We start from the raw sequence: 24,292 nt of genomic DNA, 5'->3' as shown, positions 1-24,292 counted from the left end.
TGTGCAGAAAAAGCACACACAGAATGAATTCACTTATCACATAACACTCAAACAAAAGCATTTATCAAGGTTGTTTATGCATAGTTTTTGTCATTAATAGCTGAACCAGTGATATACACTTTATAGTAGCAAACTCACGAATACCCATTATAAGATCACAAAATGAAGACAAATACAGGTTAAACTTACTTATCTAAAGCCGAGCATTAGAAAACATATAGTCATTGGGTGGTGGCACATACTTTTAGTCGCAGAATTTGTGAGGCAGAGGCAGGCAGATCTGAGTTTCAGGTCAGCCAGGACTACAGAGTTTCAGGATAGCCAGGGCTACACAGAGAAACTCTGTCTTGAAAAACCAAAAACCAAGCTAAACCAAAACAGATAGTCTACTATCCATAGTATTAAGCATGTCTGATAATCAGAACAATTATCAATAGTAGAGTACATGACCAGTAGGGTCAAAGTCCTGGATTTGATTCTGAGTATCACAAAAAGAAAAAAAATATATGCACACAAAATATATGCCTCTGTGTTAATATGTTAAAAAAAAATCAAGACAAACAAAACTCCTTCCTCTTAGACAAACCAGAAAAATAAGCACTATTACATACCTCTTCTTGTGGGACACTTTTCTCATTTTCAGCCTCAATCCTCACCCTCACAACTCCTGACTTGTCCACGATCTCTTGAATCAGCTTTCCATTTTTTCCTATTACTTTGCCTAAAATAAATAATTCATGTTTAGCTCTAAGGTACCACTCAAATCTTACAAGCACATTCCACTATAAACTATATTACACATTCATATATATATACTGGATTACAAGATTCAAAACAGAAGCTTTTTAAAAAGATAGTTTAATTATAAATTAGTCTCCTTGATTAGATCATTAAACTCATTCGGTCAGGTACTACAGTTGATTAATACTTATGAACTGATTGGGTAATTTTGAAATTTTAAAGGTAATTCAAAGAGAACCCCCCCTTTTACTTCCTTTCTTTTTCTTTTTTTTTATTGGATATTTATTTCCGTTTTAGATGTCATCCCCTTGCCCCATTTCCCCTCCCTAGAACCCTGCCATCCCACCCCCCCCCCTCCTTTTTGCTTTTATAATCATTTTAGTTACATGCAAGTATTAAGGTCAGTTCTAGGTTGAGGGACTAGCAATGCAATAAATGCAAATAGTCAAGAACAAGCAAGGCAATAAACAAAATTCCGTGAACACTCCCGTGATCACTGTTTCTAACTCCTTATCTCACATAAAAGTGTATACTTTAAACTCAGTAGTACTGTGGTTATTTGGTACTCTGTAAATCTCTAAAAAGCGAATTAAGAAAAAAAGAAATAATAAATGTATTTGCTTATTTGACAATTTCAATTCTCATCTAGCTCTGATTCACATTTCCCCATTTATACATTTGAACTATAATTAGAATTGTGTATGGCACATTTGCAAATGATGCTCTTAAGTTTCAAAAGAGCTTAGAAAGCTGTCTACATATCTAAAAGGAACAAAATTTCTTCAGGCCAATGTTGCTAACAGAATATTATTTCTATGCATTAGTCATAATATAAAGAAGCATATTCATAGGTAAAGCACACTTTCAGAAAACTCAAAAACTACAATAAAAAAGGCTTGTATGTGTTTTTTAGTAATATCACTTGAAACTCAGAAAAATCTAGTAGTAGTAATAAATAGCAATTGATTGTTTGCTTCGTTGTATAAAATTTAATTATATATAAAATTAGGACATGGTTGCTTTCATAGCCACCATCATACATGAGTGTAAAGCAAGAATTTACAAATTATACACTATTAAATCTAGAAAAAAACCTACCTGTAATATTCCCCACAGTTTGCTTTTTTTTCTGTAAAATCCTTGCATATTCATGAAAGTTAATTTTAATAAAGGTATAAATTAGGATAAAGAAAAGTAGGATTTTAGCGTGTTTTTATTAAGATAGTATCTTAACTATCCTAAGTACTTTGTTTAAACAAACTCACTGTCAAAGTCTAGAAAGAACACGTAGATTTTTAAGGAAGATAAATTGGTGTACATACTGAAGAAGGCTTGTGAAAAACGTAATCTATCAGTAGATGAGACTCGAGAAAACTCAAGTAATAGTGATTAAGATATCATCCCGAACTCCTGCCTGGCAAACACTATAAAAACTTGATTTCTGATCGAGTCCAGTATTCCTAGTGTTGCAGCATGCCTCACCAAAACAGAATTCTTGTTTTACCAAGTAAAGGAAAACTCACTTGGACTGACTGCAATGGGTACATAGTAACTTTAAACATTCTTTAAACTTAATGCAAGACTACAGGTATAATCTCTTTCTTCTTTGGTAATCTAATAAAATCTAAGTTTACTTGTATATTGCAGTTACTTCCAAATTCCAACAAAACATTTACTATAAATCTGCTGTAATGAAACAATTATGAATAAACAAAAGAGAACTTGGAGTTTCCTTCTGTGCCCAGAACTGTGCTAGGTACTATATACACATAACAACACCTCATTAAGCAACTAGACCTTGAATTAGCACATTGATATACATGTTAAGTGAAGGAAAAAAATTCTCTCAAGAGCTAAATCAGTCACCCGAAGTCATAATGCTACCAAATAAGTATAAACATTTTCACCTACTATAACACTAGCAAAATAAATTTTAATGGACATCTATGGCTCTACCATAATCATCAGTTCATCCTGTGCTATGTACATATCTTCTATACAACTGGTATGTGTGCTGGTAACACTACATTCACATTCTTGTGGTGTAGCATACATGTAAACTAATTTCACTAACATTTGTACTTTACCTTCAAGTTCTTTTTATTAATAGTAAAAGTTACCATGACTCTTGAACATTTTTTTGGAGTCAGGATCTTGCTATGCCCCTACCCCATGCTATCCTTGAATTTGTGATCTTTGTGCCTCTGTCTCCTGAATGTTGGGCTATTGCTAATAATTTTTAAATGACAGTGGAAGATTATTACGATTCAAACAAAATGCAGCCTATGAATGTTTTAAGCTATGTACATAAAATACATGGGAAGTTTGTTCATTTTATACTTCTATAAGAGGATTAAGAAGTGGTATGCCCCAAATTCATTTTTAAAAATAAACCTATAACTGGTTTTAGTTTGTTCTACTAAAGACAACTGAATAATTTGGGAATGCTAGTGAAAAGTTCCTATGCTAACACCCATCACAGTGATGATTAGGAAACAGTATTTATCAATTTATAAGGAACTACTACTGACTCCATAAAATCCAAGGACATTTGGTGTTAATTTATCTTTCAAACTTACTATGTCTAATCTAGATATATCCAGATTTTGAGCCCAAAGATAACGGACATGAATAATATTATTTTATCAAATATCACCAAACTATAAAAGCTTCAATTTTCAGTCATTTTGGGAAAAAAATCCAATGCTATGATAAAAATAAATATGCCCTGAGGAGGGTAGGTAAAAATTATCCTTTCAGACATTTATAAGTCTGAACTAACAAAGTACTTCTTGTATATCTTCTGAAAATATAATATTTAAGTATATATTTTCTATACACTGTAAGAAGAGGCTACATCTCAAAGATTGAATCAGATTACACTTTCCAATGATGAAAAGAAATTTAACTAGTATGGCAGTTATATACTAGAATTTTATTCTTTGTGGTATATATCAATAGTTATTTTTGCCTTACCTACTAAGTTTCGTGGAACTTGTATGACATCTTCAGCAAATTCCAGAAAGCTTCTAGCCTTTTTCACTGCATCTTGATCCTAATAAAGAAGGGTGAGTGGGTATAGTATGAAGACAGAAGATTTGGCATTTAATACTATTTGTTTGCTTCTCTGAAGGGGGCAATTGATGAAATATTTACCTCTCCATAAATATGAAATGTGCAGGTATCCTCATCTAAATCAATAGCAGTGACCCCAGGTACTTTTCTAGCTTGCTGAATATTAGCACCATGAGTACCAATAGCTAGACCCATCAGATCTTCTCGAACGATAAATTGTTCATGAAATCTTGAGGCAAGCTGCCTTGAACTCTGAAGAGAAATGCACAACTGATTAACATGTTTTATCAATTATTAAGACAATTTAATTTAGGTCAGCCATGTAAATTGTCTTGACCCTAAATATCAGGGTCCTATAAATTGTCATAGTAGAAAAACTAATTTTAGAATCACACGTAAGTTCTTTTGAGGCTACTGAAGGTCTATGCCATTTAAAACAGGTTTTTTTTTTTTTTTTTTTTTTTTTTTTTGTTAACAGGAAAGAACTTATTGACGGGTTTTCAAGGCTATGTTTGCAAACCTATTTGCAAGGCTGCCTTTGTTATTCAATGATATCTACAACGTAAGAAGCAGACAAATATTCCCAATTAAGAACAGCTCACTAGGTCTGACAGACTCGATTCAAGTAACAATTAAAAATGCCATCTTTAATAAAAAATTTATTCATTGTACTTATTATGGATGTATAAGTACTTTTCTAGAAATGGTGCCATTTTCATAATATATTACCAGGTATGGTGGATCTATACATCCTTCTGCTGAAATGTGGTATTAAGATAACATGCCACCCTGCCTCCCCATGAAGGGAAAAAAATTACTAAAACTTTGTGGTTAAGCAGTTTAAGTGAACACTCCCAGAATACAGAAATATCAATTTTGCATTACTTATATCTTCAGAGTCTGTTGGACTTTGTGATCTGAATCCATAAAAGCTTCATGAACTCTTTAAAATATTCAGCAATGACAAAACTAAGTTCCAATGATACCCCACATATGTGGATAATCACTGTCTTTAAGAAGCATATCAAAACTGAATGTTTAGCATGCCATTAATGAAAACCAAACAGATTAGTGGCTCATGTTGAAAAATGGGCATTTCTTATAAGGATTTATGAACCTCTTTAATATTAGTAGTGAAGAAAATAGGCATGCATATAGTTATCATTATTCAACACACCAGATAACTTGAATGAATGAATATATCTAATGTAAGCAATTTTAAAAGAACAAGAGTTGTTTTTAAAGGTAATGGTAGTAAAGTATATGAAATCTTTGAGGATTTTCCAAGAAGTCACATTTTTGGATCTTGATTCATAACCCTGGTTCATTCTTCCCATTGAAAATTTATGGATACATGTAAACCAAAGGTATGGTAAAGAACATTCAAGAAGAATTAGATGCTTAAGAAGAGACATGAGTACATGTTCATAATACTCACAATGAAATTAAAGAAGGCTGCTGTGGCCTAAAAGTTATGAGAAAAATCACTAAACCACAAAAGTGTGAACATGGGGGACATCAAGAAAGAATGAGAGAAAAAAAACCTAATAAAACAGACCTCAACAGCCATTTGGCAAACAAAAATAAATTTTTCCGTTTCTGTTAAGAGCTCACCAATCACACACCAAGTTGGAAAGTGGCAATTTTCACAGCCTTGACTAACTTTTTTTCTTAAACTGTAATTTCAAACTCCCCTTTTCTTTTGCTGTATCAACTGATGACTCCCCCTGACGAAATGAATAATGATGAGAGACTCTTCAAATTGACAGTAATCTAATTGAGTTGGTACATTACAACAAAACCCATTTAGTTTCTATGGTAATGAATGGAAGTACTAGATAGTTATCAATGAAAATAAATGCATGGTGATGGCAATTATTGGAGAATTAATAAAAGTAGATAAAATGCACCTTAAGAGACGAAATAGTAAGTTAGGGAAATAGCCTCTGGCAGGAATCTGAAGACAGGAGTTTTAAAGAGTGACAACCAATTAGAATGAAGAAGTTCTATACCCTTTTAAACAGAGATAAACATACATAATGAAAGGAATAAGATTAGATATTTAAATACTCTCTAGTACTTTAATGATAACATGTTACATAGAAGAAGTATTGTCTCACATTATAGCAGCTTTGACAAACTTTTGGTAAAAATGAAATGTCCAAAATCTCTTTAAAATATATGACTGCTGTGTAATTTCAAAAAAAAAAAAAAATCAAGCATGAAAATTTTAGTATGCTTATAATTTTGTACAATTTAAATTTCCAAACTAGAAGAAAATAGGAAATAGTAAAACAAGCTGTCCATACTTGAATTTGAGAAGCTTATAGTCACTATTTCTGGACAGCCTTACCAACAGTGCTAGGGAAAGGAACATACCTCCAGTTGTTTACTGGCTTCTTCATTTCTCAGTATAAGTGACAACTTGGTGCGCAGACTCCGAAAGTGCATGTCAATTAACATGTGGGCTCGCTTTGAGGTGACTTCATTGATGGACTGAGTGATTTAAAATAAACAACACTGTTACCAAAGCAAATGCCCCCAATGAAATAAACCAAAATAGACAATTACAAAACACTCACCAAAATTACCAGCTGATAATTTTCTGGATCATAAGTTACAGAGAAGGCACCAACTGCCTTTTTAAAATCCTTATGTGCCGATTCTTTGGCACACCTAGAAATAAAACATATTCATCATTAATATGAATGATCACCAATTACTAGCACAAATACAGGCAGATTAAGAACTCAGGATTTATACTAAATTTCTTTTATGTAAAATGTTAGCTCTATTTACAAGTTATGTTCTCTTACTGTACATCTGTGAAATAAAGCAAACATCTGACACAATAAAGGGTAAAAAAAGCAGCTAATTAAAACATTTTTTATTTTTTAGAAAATTTTTTTCATGAACACTGCATCTACGTCACCCCATCTCCTGTGTTTCTCTAGCTATTTTTTAAGCATTTATTTACCCATGTGTTTCTGTGTGTGCACATGTATGTTATCCTAGGTTAGTCTTAAACTCAATTATACAACTGAGGCTGGCCTCTACCCCCCAAGTATTCAGACAACAGGCATGTACCATATCTAGCTAAACAGTTATGCTCTTAAGGAATTGTTGTTTGGGTTAGATTGCTGAAGAAGACACATTTATGGAAATCACTTTTTTTCTGCATAAATCTTGATTTTGTTTACACATGTCAATATTTTTTTCAGGCAAACTGAAAAATTATGGAGATAAATTATAGGGTATCTGAATTCTCTCCTTTCTCCTTTAAAGCTTTAAGAGCAGTTATGTCTGTTGAAATAAAGATGAAAACATAAAAATTACTTGCATACATCATATCTAGAATTAAATATAGAATTTCTAACTATATATGTATATATATATGTATTCTGAACTATAATATGACATTTATCTAGGGTAGTAGTCCACATCAGACTTACTGTACCTTAAAAAAAATCAATCTCTTATCTGAAGTGTTTAACATCGTTCCAGATAAAAGATTAGAGACAGGGCTTTTCCAAGCCTCTTCAGCTCTAACTTAGTATGTATTTTTTTCTGAAAATACTTTATCTAAAAGGAAAGCATCAGGAGAAAACTCTGTAGTCTACAAAGTGACTTTTGATAGAATTATCATTTTCAAAATTTTAAAAGCTTATGAAAAAAATCTGTTTAGAGAACTCAATGTAGATTTACACACTTTACCCATATATTAAATAAGTTTAAACAAATACAGGACTTGCTTGCTTATATAACTAGGAAAAAACTATTTTTTTCCTTATTTACTGCAACCAAACTAAATACTTTTGCCAAAGTTAAAATACAAAACATACTATTTTAAAATTTACATTCTGAATTAGTAACCTGTATACAATATCTCAATTTATATATGCATACGTATGTATATATAAAAATGTATATTTGTAAAAATACACACCCTTGTATGTTCCCAGCATTTTTTCATATAGCATTTTTTTTTTTGTACTATCAACTTACATTTGTCGTAAATCTTCTGGCACCTCCAGCTTCATCTTATGGAAAGTATCTTTTGTAGCAGGTTTGTTGGGATTAACGGATCTTAGACGCTCAATTGTGACAATTTCATTATATGTAGCATCACATGCTGCATATTCTATCACATAAAACTGAGAGAAATAAACAAGTCATTCTTAGACATATTTTTAAAAGAAGGGAAACCTACATTAACTTTTCCTATTTTTTTGAGATAGGAACTCACAATAGCCCAAACTAGCCTAGTACTTACTAGATAGCCAGGGGTGACCTTGAACTCTGACCTTTGTGACTCAGTCACTTAGTGCTGGGATTAAGAGCATGGATCACCATGCCTAGCTCCTATCATTTTAAAATATAAACTCTTGGGGGTGGGGGGCGAACTTTAATCAATAGAAACACATAGCATATAGCAAACATATAATGAAAACATTTTTATAAAATGACTTAAAATTAAGCAGTAATTAAAAATAGATACCAAATTAAAATGTGGGTTTAGAAAATGTAAATAGTATGAACAAATATGCATTTTCCTACCTCACCCTTTATCATCCTCACTTTAGCTAACCACCAACAGCAAGGCTCTTTTTCATTTGCTCTGGAATAAACCTAGATAAGAATTATAAAACAGAATATTTATGATTAAAATTAATTCAGAAGCATCAAACATTAGACATTGAGGAAATCTTAAGTCTATATGTATTTTTGAAATCGTATGCCATATGACTTCAACCAAACTGTACATATATGTTAACTTAGACAAAGATACATAATTGGAAACAACGTGAGAACTCACAGTCAAAAGCACTTTGCTTACTTCTCTAATCTACTACTCTTGACATGGACACTTGAGAAAAGCTGGTATCCATAACATGTCTAGATTGTCTTCTGTAGGTATTCAATCTACAAAAATGTATCTGAAATCATGTAAGCATCATTTTATTTTATTATAACAAGGAAAACCAATCCAAAGTTATAGACAAAGGTAACAACTACCTGTTCAATAAGCAGGTAAGTTCACTGATCACTCAGCTTACTAGACTAGGGTCCTGGCCTTCATCTCTTTTGAAGGCTACTATGCTTTTCTGGCTCCTCCTCTCAACGAAAAAAGGACAAATCTATTCTGGCAATCTTTGGAATACCACTTTCCTGGCTTTTATACACAACTCTAATAATTATCTCTTAGAAAACCATTTCAAGTTCATTTGCAATGTGTAGCATGCAATCTTTTGTGAAGACACTAACAAGTATTAATATAGAACTTAAGTGCCATGATCTGCTGTGCCACCTTACTAGCTTCTGAGGCAAGTTTTATGATTCATCTCAATGGGCTTCAAATGTCAAGCAACTAAGTTGAAAAAACAAAATGGTTTTCTTTAGCCCTCCAAAGTCTTGCCATAGAAACAAAACACATAAACTGGCCTTTGCTTTAACACTGCAAGAAGCCCACAGGGAAGGAGATACCAGAGGGTTTTTGAAAAAGAATAAACACATTTATTTACTTGGTAATGTTATGGGTACACATGTGGAGGTCAGAGGACAATCCCCTGGTGTCTGGTCTCTCCTACCATGCCAGTTCTGGTGATCTAACTCAGATCATTAGCCCTGGGAACAAGTACCCATGTCTACTGAGCCATATCAGTAGCTTAAAGGCCTGTACAAGTTTAGATAACAACTGTACTTATAATTAAGATCTCTTGCAAAGCCAAACACAGAATACACTAAGTACAGTTTTAGGCTAATAAATAGTATGTTACTCCTCATTTAAACTGCAGAGAAAAGAACATAGGTTTGAACATTCAGAGACCTCCAACTAGACTCTGAAATAACACTGTATTATCTCCCATTTAGCTTTCTCTTCCTTCATATGACTTCCACCTGTCATGACATTAGCTAGTCCAGCTAGAATGTAACCTCATCAAAGGGAAAAGACTATCCTGTTTTAATGTACCTGATATTCTAAGCAAAAAAATTAGCATTTAAGAACCTAACTTTACGTTGCTTACCTCTAACAAGTACCTATTTATTTGCTTTCTTCATACTACAAATACGCATGAAACTGTAAAAAAATAATGCATTTTTTAAAAGACCTCAAAATGAGGCTTGGGAAGTAGGAGGTAAAAGAAACTACAAAACTGTAAGATAGAGAAGACTATAAGGCCAAAGTATAATATAAAACCAATTTTCAATGAGTAGAGAATCACAAATACAATGATTTTGATCAAATTTCAACAGTACCTTTTATTCCAAAAGCTCAATGATAGATGAGCAGGTAGTTCAAAGACACAAGTTTAAAAATATATATACCAGAAAAATTCACTACTACTACTAAAATAAATTTTAGATTACTAGTCTATTAAATAAAATTATTTCTTTTTGTTTGTTTTTTGAAACAGGGTCTCTCTATGTAGACTTGGTTGTCCTAGAACTCAGTATCATAGACCTGGTGGGCCTTGAATTCATGAGGGTTACGTGCTTGTTTCATGAGTGCTGGATTTAAAGGCCATGTGCTACAACAACTGGCTCTAGAATTCTTAAAAAAAAATTCTTTTAGAGGTAAGGCACTCTCATGTATTTAGAACTGGCCTCTAACTTGCTATGTAGAACTATGAAGAACTATGAATTCCTGATCCTCCAACCTCCACCTCATAAAGGCTGAGATCATAGGCATATAAAATCATATTCATGCTTTGTTAAAATTATTACTTTCCTTTGTAAAACCATTTTTTTCAAATTCATTTTGCTTAAAAAGTAAATAGGATAGTAACAAATATAAAAGAGATTTAGAAATGGGGCAAGGGTATACTAATGGGGTAAAGGAACTTTGAACAATAACAAAATATTCCCTGAGTGTGGCTCAGTAGCCAAATATAAGTACCATATAACATTTCAAATCATCAAAAGACTATGTCCATTTCAACTTTAACACTCAAGGTAGTTTAAATACTGCTAAAAGCAAGGTATATTTTAAAAGTCAAAGAAAATTACACAGATGTCCTCAGTCCTTGGTTATTTCACAGTCTGGGGAACTCACCTCAACTTCATCACTTTCGTTTATATCTTTATTATAACCTACAGGTGGTGGGAATCTCACATCATGGAATGGAATCTGTCTCTCTGGCTGCCAGCTGCAAATAAACAAAATATCATTATTTGACATGCTTTTGGTGTTTAATGCAAATAGTGAACATGCTGCAATCAACTTTGGTTAAGTGTGACTCTTTCTTGGTTTAAAGAAGCAAATGCTTTCAAATAGCCAGTTTTTGCTGAGTGGTGTATAACGGCAATGTACAGACATTTTAACGTAGTCTGCATGCAGCATAGCAACCTGGGCTTCCACACAGTTTTTCTAAAGGCAACAGATCAAAACTATTACTCAAACGGTTTTTCTTCTACTAATTTTAACTCTGAGACTTTTAAAACCCAAGTCTACAACAGAAATCCTTTGATGCTTAAATTAGTATTGACAATTGTTAGTAATATCATCAACATAGTTCTACTTGCAAAATAATTCTGACTACATTCCATCAACCACAGTAACTATCCTCTACTTCCCAAAGCAAAATGAATGGCAGTCAGCACATTAGCAATTCTCAACTCACTTGTCCCCCTTTAAATTTTAGATCCCACGAGGTAGTCAATTCTTGCCATAGGTAGCTGGATGCTGATCTACCGATGTATCAGCATGGACTGGGTTGGTGGGGGGGTCTCCTAAACCATAGAAACCCAATGGAGACAGCCTACAGGAGTTCAATTAAATTGTCTAATTTTTTAATTTAAAATATTCAATAGCTTTAAAATACCATTTTTCTACTTACAAAGACATAAAATACTAAGCAACAAATTTTATAAGGACATTAGATGATTCAAACACTTAGAGTAGTCACTTTTTCCATTAAGAAAATAGATCTGTTCTGTGTAAAAATTTCTATGCCTGTGTGTCTATGAATGTGCATGACCAGAGGCCAGAAGAGAGTATCAGATTCTCTGGAACAAGTTTCAGGTGCTGAGAACTAAATTCCAGTCCTCTGTAAAGACAGCAAGAATCCTTAACTGCTGAGTAATCTTTCTAGCTTCATAAAATGTCTATATTTTGATACAGGATTTTATTTTATTAAAACACCACTGAAGAATACTTGTCTTTCTTTTCCTTTCTGTTTACAAAGAACTACTGCACAAGAGGACAAATAAGTCTGAATTTGTAGAAATCTGTTGAGTGATGAAATTAGACTTGAGACACCCCCCCCCCCGACCCCAATGTGACTTAAGAATACACTTGAAAAGAGTATAATTAAAATGAAGCAGAATGGCTTTTTAATACCCACTGATAACTAGTGACTGAACATGTTACAAACTGTCAGGTACATTTCACTTGTAAGGCATACAATGCAAAATATAAATTTCTTGGTTCCAAAGAAGTGAAAATCACTTTAACTCTTTAAGTACAGATTCAAAGATATTAAATACAGGTTAAAAACTAAGCACCCTAACTAAGCTATTATTTCTAAATGAATGGATCCTATTCTATGAAATACTGTGTTTTCTAAGTATTCCTGATGAATCGTTCTCTTCCTTCACCCCCCTTTTAGATGGAAAGCCAAAAAAACACACAAAAACCAAAGATTCTGCCTAATAGTTTACAGTTCAAAGGAGAAACTAAGAGTAGTGAATCAAAATGCCCATTTTTGAAAATAGTAGTCTTACTAGTGAAGGAAATAAGCAGATAAAAGTATAATCACAACGAAGCTAGAAACATGGCTTAGCTATTAAATAATTACAGCGAACCTGAATTGGTTCTCAATACCCTTGTTGAGCCTATAACTCCAGCTCCAGAGATTTGGTACTTCTAGCCTCCATTAACATCTGTACTCTTGTTGCACATACTCTCACACAGATATACATTCATGAACATAATTAAAAGCTCCCCCAAATTACCCATGATACTTTCAATAGAGATACAATATTACAGTTGTTTATTGTTTAATGATAAATACTTAAAAAAGTAAAAAGGCAATAATGGAACTTTTGTCTTTACACATTTAGGCAAGGATATTCTATTACTTAAACTTGTAGACTAACATTATTAGTCTGGAGCATGGAGCAGGGTTTAATATTCTGTTAGTCCTTTCATCTATATCATTTTAAATGTCTATCAGGCATCAAAAGTTACTACTTTGTTCTCTTGCTAGCTTAAAGAATCTAAGCTTATAGTCTAATTTCAGATTTTTCTAGACAGTGAATTGCAGGTCTATTAATATTTTAGAAGCAAGGTATTTGTTTTTAGTGCTCAGTAACTGTGTCACAGACTGCAGTTTGGGAGATTTGCTAAGATATAATTTATAAACTACATAATTCACAAATTCAATAGTGTGTAGTAAGTGCATTCTCAGATAATACACAATTATTGTTAGTGAATTGTAGTATGTTTTTATCTCCACAACAGGAAGTATTTTATACTTTAGTTATGGCCTTTCTCACACATCCCTAACAAGTCTAAGCAATCACTATACTACTTTTTTAATCTACAGATTTTCAGTCTGCCTTGGATGTACTATTATTATGGTAGAGAAAACCTAAATGTTATAACTGTCACTTACCAGAGTTTAATATAAATCCTAATACCAATATCAAACTTATATGTATTTCAGAGTCTCAAAGGGCTACCTAAAAAATGGCCTTTATTAATACTCAATGAATTTAGTTGACTAGACTTTTTTCCTCCAATGAAATGATATCTAGATTATTGACTTTTTCGTATAGCTCATATTCCTAAATCTTTAAGTACTGCTTTATGATCTAGAAACAAGCAGTAAAGATTACCTATCATTATTATTGATTAAAAATATGTGAAAAAATAAAAATAATCTAATGAGGAAAAATAATTTCTTCTGGTAAAATAAACCATATAATTAAAAATCACCATAAAACTCACAACCATTTTTATTGTAAATAGTCATAAATTCCCACATTTTCAACTTTTAATAAAATTACAAACTATTTAATCTTTCAGCTCATTGGGAAGAATGTGTCTTTTGTTTTCATAATCAAATGGACTTAAGGATCAAGATTATATAGTAAGGACCTCTGAAGTTAATCATTAGCAAAAGAGGGCCTTCTACTGAGTTAATACTGGGCTCTCTGGAAACTTCGTTTAGTAATAGGAAAAAAAATTCAAATCAGACTTCAATCTAAAAGAATGAGGAAAAAGGAATGGGTATAAAACATTAAAAGTCTTCAACATTATGATTAAGTAGTAAGAAACTTACTTGTTTTCAAAAGCAACTGTTATAGAATCTTCATGGACATCTTTTACAAATGCCTGCAAGAAAAATACCACAGTAAATTAACTTTTAAGCTTGAAGACCATTTAAATTAAATTTTAGAGATATTTAAGAATAAAATAGAATTTTGAAAATCAGTTTCTGATGTTCTCTTCTTCACCATATGTGTTTTGCCACAAACTATATATTAGGCTTTAGGAATACAAATAATTACAACACTAAATAAGAAAATTTATCTCAGAGTTTAGCATCTCCAAGAGATAGCTACACTGGCCATTACAATTCGTGTTGAGTATGAAGTTAGAGGTATACTTTAGGCTACGTTATTAAAAATTAAGAAACTTATTCTAGAACTATATGCCTAGCAGTAAAGATAAGCCTGTAACTTATCCATAAATGCTCTATTTATATACTATAGAATAAAATTATGGAGAAGGGGAAGGTGTCCTCTGTCCTCATACATTAGCTAATACCAAGTTAATAATTTATTTCTGGGGGAGATTATTAAATGCCAACTAAAATCAAGACTTCCATTATCATTCATTTACTAAGAAAAGGAAAAGGTAACTCTTCTGTCCTCATCCTGTTGGAAAGTTGTATGATGTTTGCAATGCCTTGGCAACAGCACAACAGCATATATAACAGTACTAGTTCTTTACAGTACATTATATACTGAAAAAATTAAACTCCTGAGTCAGCAAACTGAACTTTGGCACAGCTGGGTGGAAAATTGTCCTTTGTAAAGCAAAGTCTTTCAAAAACTGGTCTTTGCTGTTTGTACTGTCTATGGTAACCAGAAGTGACCTATAACTATTTACATTAAAATTAATTACAATTAAATTCAGTCACCCATTCAGAACTATGGATGGATCAGTGGCTATTTTAGCATACCGTATTAATTTAAAACATTTACAAACATTAAGTTTTCAAACTAACAATAAAAGTCAGCCTTAGTCTTATGACTATATGGCTGCATTCTTATTTCTCCCTACTTGCCCAAATTATTATCTAGTTTAATCATATGCATTCAGTACATTTGCCTATTTCTTAAAAAATGAAGTGTTCTTTCAAAGGAGAGCTGTAAATGGTATAACGAGAGAGAGAGAGAGCGAGCTCAAGCACAAAAAAGCCATAAATAAATAAATAAATAAATATGGTAAAAAGAAATGTTTTCACAGTCCTAGAATGTAATTCTGGATGAAATGTATCAGAAATAGTTTGAGTAATCATCACATCCAAAAAGGGCCACTGCCTCTGAGTTAATGAGGCTTATCTATGTATAGATATTTACACAATTGTTTAAAAAACCAGTCATTTTAGTCACTGTTTGCATGTTAACCGATATAGAAGGCATTTAATACCTTCTGGTTACTGCTTTACTAATAAAAGAATCTCATCTGTGGACTCTGCCCTGCACACACACTAAGGACAATACATCCTGTCATTTCTAAAGTCTTTTTAGCAAACCTTCCCCAGAGGTTTCATATCTTTCTAAGTGCTCTCATCATACTTCTTCCAAGAATGTTTTTTAAAACTCTGACTCTCTCTTAACTCATTCACAAGGTTCTTCTAGAGAGCTATCACCTCACCTGCCAACTTCATTTTGCTGTGATTCTTTCCTATCATGCTAAGTTGATGTTTGTAAAAACAACAAGCTGAGATTTCTGTGATATATTCAAAGACGGACTAGATGAATGCCCAGAGAGCTTCACTGTATCTGACAGGTAGGCTATTAATGGGATCAGAGAACTTAGAGGTTGAGTTTTTTTATAAATTAAATATAGGCTCAAAAATCTTGGCTCTATCACATAATAGCTGCAGGATTTGGAAACCTCTGATTCGTCATTTTTGAATTAAGGACCTAGACTAGCCTTTTAAAGTTGTAATGTAACTAGGGGTTAGAAAACCTAGTACCTATATTCCAGCTCACAACAATCTTCACATCTATCCCCAGGGGACCTGATACCCTCTCTTCGATCCTTGGTGCACAAACATACATGTAGCTAAAACACTTATACATATAAATTAAAACTTTCCTCCTAGAGATAAATTACAGGGACATATAAGATGTATGATTCAAGGCTTCATATATACAGTGAATTTTTAATTCTCCTAACTTCACATGTAGGCCCTAGCAATATAAAAGAATGAACAATAAAACAACAACAGTTCTTCCATAATTCTAAGAAAAATAAGATTCACTCTGACTAAAGACAACAGGTACAAAGAAAACAGCATCCACTGACTTGTTTTCCTGATGTTTATATATGTTTCTATAAGTTACAGTTTTTCAGGTTTAGTGAGTTCCTAGGGTAACTAACAAAAGCAAGCTTCACAGCAGAGTCAAACATTTGTAACTTTATCTTTCCTCAGTAAGAATTCATAAGAAAATATTTCAAACTAGAAAGATTAATAAAAAAAGAACACTGATATATAAACTGGAGATTAATGGCATCTTTGTGTCCACAATTAAAAAAGATTATACAATTGTAGTTATGGGATGCTAAAGCAATGTCATAACAATTATGAGCAAAGATTATAATAAAATTGAAAAGTGGACAAAAAATAGAATCTACTTTATTTCTTCAAGCTGAATTTTATCATCTCATTGTCAAAAGTCTGATTTTAAATCCCAGATCCAAAACTTTCACCACCCTGACAAACATTAGTAATTTTTTATCCCATCTCCCTATACACACCCCTTATACAAATTAAAACAGTGGGAGGAGGCTAATAGAGGCAAAGTATTGTCTAAGACTCCACACTTGGTAACTATTACCATAACCATGATCCCAACCATCTCCCAGAGTGGGCCAGAATCTTAAATCCCAAGTATAATACTGCACAAAATTTTGCACAAAATTTTGCACAAAATTAGTATTTTTGAGGTTATCAGAATACATGAGTATGGAACTGGAATCACACATTTCTAATGCAGGGTGTTACATCCACAAAGACACTAAATCTTACAAAGGGCATGTAGATTTGAGAGGATAAAATGTGCTAATTTACATCATTCATTTCTTTAACATGTAAATTAACACCCATACTTGAAGATTGCTGGATTTCAGAGAAAACCAAGAATGTGAGTTCATTTAAATTTTATGTAGGCTTATAAATTTCTAAAGCTTGTGAAAGTTTGTGGTAAAACATTTATTTCTACAAGCCAATGTAGCTAAAATGATATACAGGTTGGGCACTAAAGACTTTATAACCCCCCCCACCAACCCCCCTTTTATAGATAGGGTTTCACTTTGTAGTCCTGGCTGGCATGGAACTCAGAGATCCACCAGCCTCTGCCTCCCAGGTGCTAGGATTATAGGTGTGATCCACCAAACCTGGCATTAAAAAATTTGCAATAAACTACTATATATGGTAATAATATTCAGCTAATAGGAGTTTATGCTCAGATGTGGAGCTTAAAACTAAGATGACAATATATTTGTGAATTTGCATAATTACACATAATAATTAGATATTAGCCATTATAGTTAGAAATTTAAAAGTTTTGTGTATGTCTCTAACATGGTTTACTAATTTTGATACTAGAATATAAAACCTAGAAATCTTTGCATATGGAGTATTCTCACATTCTATATCAAAATGAAGTTAATGCATTATCATTCTCAACATATCCAAACTGTAATACACAAAAAAACATGGGCAGATGCACCTTGAATAAAGATGTATAGCAGTGTTTTGCAACACTACTGGTTTAAGCAATGCTTTTTAAAGATCATGTGAGATACAAATCAAAATTTCTTCGGATTTTAAATATGTCTGAAGGGCTCAAAAACTAGTACGGGTGATCAACTTTTTCCAGGTTAAAGAAAAAAAAAAAACCAAAGCTTAAAAGTAGAAGCCCCGGTGAGGGCTAAGTCTAACTTTCAAATTTTAAAAAATAAATACCAAAAAAGAGCTAGGTCTTGAGAGATGGCTCAGCAGGTAAAGGCTTGCAGACCTGAGTTCCATCCCCAGTAGCCACATGGTGGAGACAGACAACTCCTGAAAGTTGTCCTCTGACAAGTGTGGCAAGGGATGTAAATAAGCATCCACTCACCCTCACATACTCACAAGTAAATCTAATAGTTTTACAAATTAAACACCAAAAGGAAAAAAATCCAAATTAGAACTGGTTGGCAGTTACCATGCCAGAAGCATATGTGAATTTGAAATCTTCACTTTGGTGATCTTTTAGAGAAAGAATCAAATCATTCCTAATATGTGCTCTACACAGTTATTCTGCAAATTTAATTGCTCAGGGGATGTACAACTATTTTTCACAATACAGTGGTTCTAGTAAGCAAATCAAAGACTGAATTCAGTTATACTGAATTTGATTATTTTGCTTTAAATTTTTATTTCTACCAATTTAATGAACAAGGTCCCCAGTTTTTTCTATAATGGTCTTTACTTCTCATCTTTGTCATCAATTTCACCAGAAAACGACTCAGCATGCTTCCACTTTATTTTTCCTGTTCACAGTCAGTATTCTAAGTAATATAAAATTTAAACCTTTTTTTTTAGGATAGTCAGTACCCTTCCCTTAATATAGACAGTTAAAACTTAAAAAATAGCAATTCTTCAACATACATTTTTAAAAAGTACTACATGTCCCCTCAGGGAATCAAAGGATAATTCATAACCTATTCCTTTTTGTTCACCTTCAAATTAAGAAGATGCTGAAAAACAAAGGCAAGAAAAAAAGCAAGGGGATTAATAGTGAACACAGAACACTTTTTTAAAATATTCCAGTCAGTTTTCAAGCAAAATTACTGGGGCCAATAAATCCTTCAAGAGTAGGATGTGCTACTTGCCCTCAATGGCAAGCCAACTTCATTAAAAGCCAGTAACAGTGAACTCTAAGCTGGTATTAGAGATGAACAAAAATACTACTTAACTATTATTATCCCTTGCTCATCTGTGTCTCAGTGCCCCAACTCTAGTAACTAAAACTGTCATTCTAGAACCTAGAAAACTTCTAATGCAAACTAATCAAAACTAAGTGGAACATTTTTTTATTACAACAAATTGAAGAAAACTGCAGTGGTAAAATTAGTAACATAAATGCTGTGTTTTTTATGTCTCCTAGTATACTACAACAAAAAGATTTTTTTGTATAAATTGGTATTTTACACATTTCCCTCATTCACGAAATTTATTTTCTACTAAATGTCTCCATAAACTTGGTAAAAGCATAATGTACTAAAGTCACTTTTCTGAGTTTAGCCTAGTATGTCTCATTGGAAATGTCCAAGTTATTCTACAATAAACTTAAAACTGTTGGACAATGGCAAAAGCTATGTTCCATGCTTCTTTCCACGTGCACCTTCTGTCACTAAAATATTCTAGTGAGGTGGGGCCTTACAGAGCTTATAAACATTCAAAAAAGGAGAATTTATAATGTTGCTAGATCTACATTTATGCAGTATCAAGAATCAGACCACAGTATATTTTAAGGTTCCTTTAAAGATATACAATGTTACCTGATAGTCAATGGTATAAAAAACTCTCAGTAGTTCCATGAATGCCTATCTAAAACCTCAAGAATATAGCCCACTGCAACACCGCAAAAGTCAAAGCGAATATACTCAAGTTTATGCACTTCAGCGCACAGAACATTCCAAACCGTCCTGGTAAAAAGTCAGTAGCAATCCTACAGTCCCCGTTAATTTCCTGAAGTTCTGTTGCACAAATTCGGGTCCTTGAGAACTTAAACACAAAGGAAAATTTAAAATAAGCAGACTTGGTAATATTTTTAGAAGCCGCAAGCACCATGCTTATCCCTGAATTTCTCCCAGTTAGAAAGAGACTAGGCGGCCGTGGCTATCGGCTTCGGCCAGCGTTGTAAACGGCTCTCTCACATGTCACGGTCTTTCAGAAACTTTTCGGTCTACAACCCTCCTTCGAAATTCACAAAGAGGCCACTGAAGAGCAGTTGCCATTGTGATTCCGGGCTGCCGACCGCTTCTTCTTACGACTCCCTCCACACCCCTCGCCCAGAACCAGGGACCTCTCCAAAGTCTGAACTGAGGGCCAAAAACCGGGAGCCCGAGCCTCCTAACGGCCGTCCAAGACTCCTAACGGTCGCCCGTCAGGGCAGGAGGCGGCGGGACTGAGGCGCCGCCGGTTCTCTCCCGGCTCCCCGCGTGTCAGGCCCCGAACCCACTGGGAGAGGATTATTTGGGAAAGCAGGACTAAGCCGCTGCCGCCACTTCACGCGGCACCGGCCCTACGGCCGGATCCCCGTCCTAGCATTCCCGCTTCGCTGACTGAACTCGGCCGCTCAAGCTCCCTCAGCTCCCCGCGCTCCTTTCGCGTTCTGCCGGACGCCCGGGGCCTCAGGCGGGAGTCGGAGCGCTGAGGCGGGCTCTAGGCCCCGAGTCCACCGCTCCCTCACAACCGACAGCCCACCGCTCCCGCCGCTTCCGAGGGGCCCGCCCGCCGCCCGGGACACAAGAGAGGGAGGGAGGCCGAGGACCGGGCCCGTCCGGTAGCCGCTTACCTTGTAGAAAGCGCCATTGGAGCCCCGCACTTCCACCACCAGCTCCTCCATCTTCTCGTCCTTCCTCGCGCCGGGAGCCCGCCTCCGAGAGGTGGGCTGCAGGCGCTCGAGGCCCAGCCGTCGCCGTCGCCGCCGCCGCCGCGTTGCCGCACGCCCCCCGGCAGCGGCGCCGCCGTCACTGGCACCGCCCGCGCTCGCCGTCCGTTGGCTTCACTGCCCGCCCTCTCAGGCGCGGCCCCTCACCGGAAGTGAAACCGAAACGTTCCCTAGCGCCTGACTGACTGAGGCCGAGGGCTCTGCCGCGCCTCTTGTAAACAGTCAAGCGCGGTCACATGACCCGGGCGGCCACTCCCCCTGTGGGCTCCGCCCCCTCGGCTCCGCCCTCTCCTCCTCTTGGGCAGCTGAGCACACGCATGCGCCCTCCTGGGTACCTGCTTCAGGGTAACAGGGCGGACCCTTTGGCGCGCGCGCTTGGTGAAAGGCGGGAAAGCGCAAAGGGTAGTAACAGGTCGCGCCGCCTCTGGTCAACCGCAGGGACAAGAGGCCTCTTCCGTACAGGAGGAAGCAAGGACGTGGGAAAAGGCCTCCAGTTGTCGAAAATGGGGCTGACCAGAATTGAGGGACTTTGGGTAGATTTTTCACCGCACTGGTGTGGGACCTGATTGAACTGGAAGTCGCGGCGGGAGGGGAAGTCAAAAAAAGTGATAAATTCGATTGGAGAACACTTTGATCTAGGAACAGTGATAAGCACATTCACCCTGACTTCTAGGACCCTTACGGCCAGAACACAAAATAAATCGCTATACTACCTACCGATTTGGGGACGTATTGTGGGAACTTTGAGTACTTTTTAAGGGCCAATGGGGTGTGTCAAAACTTCAGGAAGTGTTACCCCTTTCTCAGACAGTGCTGTCCTGCACACTTTCCGCTATACTTTTACTTGGAATTCGTAATAAAGAGAGCTGACGGCGGGTGTGGGGGATGTTAAACACGTGTTAATTTCCTTTTAGTTGCTTCTGTGCTCACTTATCCAACACCACAGACAGGTTCATATCCAACTGTGATATGAACCTCTTCTACATGCACCCTGTACCAGAGGGAGGGCATCAGTAAAGCAATCGTGGGACCTGTCTATGTACATCATTGTGTCCTTTCCATGCAGCTCTCTGCCTTTGCCTTCTACAGCAGAACCAAGCCTAGCCTTTCTCCCCCTTTGGCCTCTGTACTGGGCTTATATCCAGCCTGACCCATGCTCCCTTAATCTAGAAGGCTTGCATCCAACTGAGAAGTTCATTGAATGCCTACCATGTGCCAAGCTCTGTACTAAGTACTAGTGAGTCCTTGGTGAGGTAACAACAAAAAGATTGTCACTATTGAAATTGGAACCTACAGGAGTAGATGGGCAAAATTCAACTTCTCAAAACTGTCAATGTGGGGCTGAAGAAGTGGATCGAGTGGATAAAGCATTTGCTATTCGAACAGGAAATTCTGAATTCCTAGAATCCACAGAAAGCTGGGCTTAAGTGCCTAAGTAAGCACCTAAGTAAGTGCCTTTTCCTGCTTCGAACAACAAAAAGAGAGACTCTGTCTCTGGGTAGAAGGCAAGGACTGTATTGGACAAACTTGTTCTTCGACCTCCACACATGGATATGGCATATGTGTGCCCATACTCACACACATGAATGCATACACACATATACACACATGAAGAAAAAATATAAATATGGAACTGCAACTGCGATAAAGTCTATAAAGTGTGGATATATCTTTCACAGTTGGATATGAACCTGTCTGTGGTGTTGGATAAGTGAGCACAGAAGCAAGATGTTTCTAGCTAGAATGTGCCAAGGAAGACTTATTTGAAAGTGTGTACTTGAAAGAGAAGGCTGAGTTACCGCAGGCAGATGGCATAGAACTAGGGTGAAGAGCATGTTAGGCTTTCAGTTCCCTGCCTTCCCCAGCCAGAACAATATTAATGCTGTTGGAAGTCCAGCTTTAAGGGAGTGGGTCAAGGGCCACATTTCTTCAGGCTATGGTAAACAGAAACGACCCAGTGAACTAGGGTCTTTGGAGTAGCCACAATATATTAAGAATCCACTAGGGCTGAATACAAATCTCACCATAGACCAGATGGGGCATAACATTAGTTTTAACTCCAGTATAATAAAAGGGGACATATTGATTGTGAAGATCTTCCAAGTGTAAGATATGCAGTTTGCTCAGGGTTTTCAAACATATCAGCACTTCACAAAGGTTACTGTTCTAAGACATAGTTTCAGGATTTCACAACACTCTACATACCTTTCTTTCCCCTTAAAGTTATTAGGTAGAGTCCAATTGTGTAGTTATTTCACTTCAGATGCAAATATTCAAGTGAGTGTTTCTTTCAATTCTCAGTATGTTCACCATTAGTTCTTACATGGCCCCTCTTTTGCTCATATTATTGTGTATGTTACTTGTCTTATTCTTCTAGAAACCAGTTGTAATGTTTGATATATCATTAATAGTTTAAGATAGTGTTTTTAGACAGATTTTCTTGTAGGGCAGGCTGGCCAGAATGCAGAATTAGTAGAGGCTACCCTTGAATTTCCTGTTCTTTCTTTACTTCTAGAGTGGTTTCATAAAAGGCATTTCCCACCAAGTTGACCACAAAATAGATAGTATATGTGCATGGCTTTTGCATATACAGAGATGCAACTGGACTGTAAATCTGTCTCTCAGTGCTATCATTAAATTTGTATTTTTAAAATTTCTTTTGAGACACGGTCTCAGTATTTAGCCTTGGCAGGCCTTGAACATGGTGATCTGTTTGCTCCTGCCATCCAAGTTCTGGGAATAAAGGCATGTGCCACCATTCCCTGGGTCATGAGAACTTTTAATTTTCTTCATGCACCATGGCAAGAATTTTGGGTGTGAGTATGCTCTTACAGAGTTGTGTATATACTTCCTGTTTCTTTCTTTCTTTCTTTTTTTTTTTTTTTTTGCACTGATTATAGAACAGGCATTGAATGCTTAATATTTTACTGTCATTTATAATACAGTATAATTATTTATTTACAGTTATTTTTTTCATTGGACTGTTAATATTATCTAGGCAGAAAAAAATGTCTTTTTTGCCCTTGTACTTTAGGTAAATTTAAAGTGTTTGGTGTTTGTCCTCACTATGGGGACATAGTGCATTGTCATTCCTCTTAGATCTCTCTGAGGTGGTGTCATACTTCACATCTCATGCTAGGGGGTCTCTCAGTCCTAATCACATACCAAACTCTTTCAGTGTCCCAAATCTACTTCCCACCAACCATGCACTATCCAGGTTTTCATTCTTCACTTCTTTCCTGCAGCCGCTCTTCTTTTTGTCAAGTCCCAACACAAAACAACACCCCTACTTATGTGCCACACTGAGCACATTGCTGCCCCAAACACTTCAATGGGATTTCTGGTAAGATTTCTTTGGTAAAAGCTAAAGTCATTATTCATTCAAGCCTTAATATTTTATACACTGGCATCTTTTACCCCTTCTGCCTCACATTCTAAATTTCACAATCATGATACTTCCTTTGATATCTTGAAAATATCAGGCAAGTTGTTAGTCTTTTTCACGAGGATGTAAACTTAATTTTAAAAAATGATTTGTCTTTTATTTATTGCTTATGTACTTGTGTCACCAATG

At 35.5% G+C, this 24,292-nt stretch overlaps 1 protein-coding gene across 15 annotated transcripts in view; it reads right to left on the bottom strand.

Annotated features, from left to right (window-relative positions):
* Window positions 1-20,849, bottom strand: part of Fmr1 (fragile X messenger ribonucleoprotein 1) — a 33,908-nt gene extending 13,059 nt beyond the window's left edge. For 12 of the 15 annotated variants that reach the window (XM_034485025.2, XM_034485026.2, XM_034485022.2 and 9 more), the window contains exons 1-10: window positions 20,623-20,808; window positions 14,103-14,155; window positions 10,871-10,964; window positions 8,374-8,445; window positions 7,822-7,970; window positions 6,399-6,492; window positions 6,196-6,312; window positions 3,898-4,068; window positions 3,718-3,796; window positions 612-721 (exon numbers count right to left, since the gene is read on the bottom strand). In XM_034485025.2, coding sequence (XP_034340916.1) covers window positions 612-721; window positions 3,718-3,796; window positions 3,898-4,068; window positions 6,196-6,312; window positions 6,399-6,492; window positions 7,822-7,970; window positions 8,374-8,445; window positions 10,871-10,964; window positions 14,103-14,155; window positions 20,623-20,673 — 990 coding nt within the window. In that variant the 5' untranslated portion in view covers window positions 20,674-20,808. Of the gene's footprint in view, window positions 1-611; window positions 722-3,717; window positions 3,797-3,897; window positions 4,069-6,195; window positions 6,313-6,398; window positions 6,493-7,821; window positions 7,971-8,373; window positions 8,446-10,870; window positions 10,965-14,102; window positions 14,156-20,622 lie in introns of all 15 variants that reach the window. The other 3 variants (XM_034485027.2, XM_034485024.2, XM_076918643.1) reach the window with 3 other exon arrangements.
* Between the last annotated feature and the right edge of the window lie 3,443 nt (window positions 20,850-24,292).

This window comes from Arvicanthis niloticus, chromosome X, assembly GCF_011762505.2.
Source record: "Arvicanthis niloticus isolate mArvNil1 chromosome X, mArvNil1.pat.X, whole genome shotgun sequence".
Classification (NCBI taxonomy): domain Eukaryota; kingdom Metazoa; phylum Chordata; class Mammalia; order Rodentia; family Muridae; genus Arvicanthis; species Arvicanthis niloticus.
The sequence above is the reverse complement of the archived record's forward strand: the minus strand, read 5'-3'. Positions and strand labels throughout refer to the sequence as shown.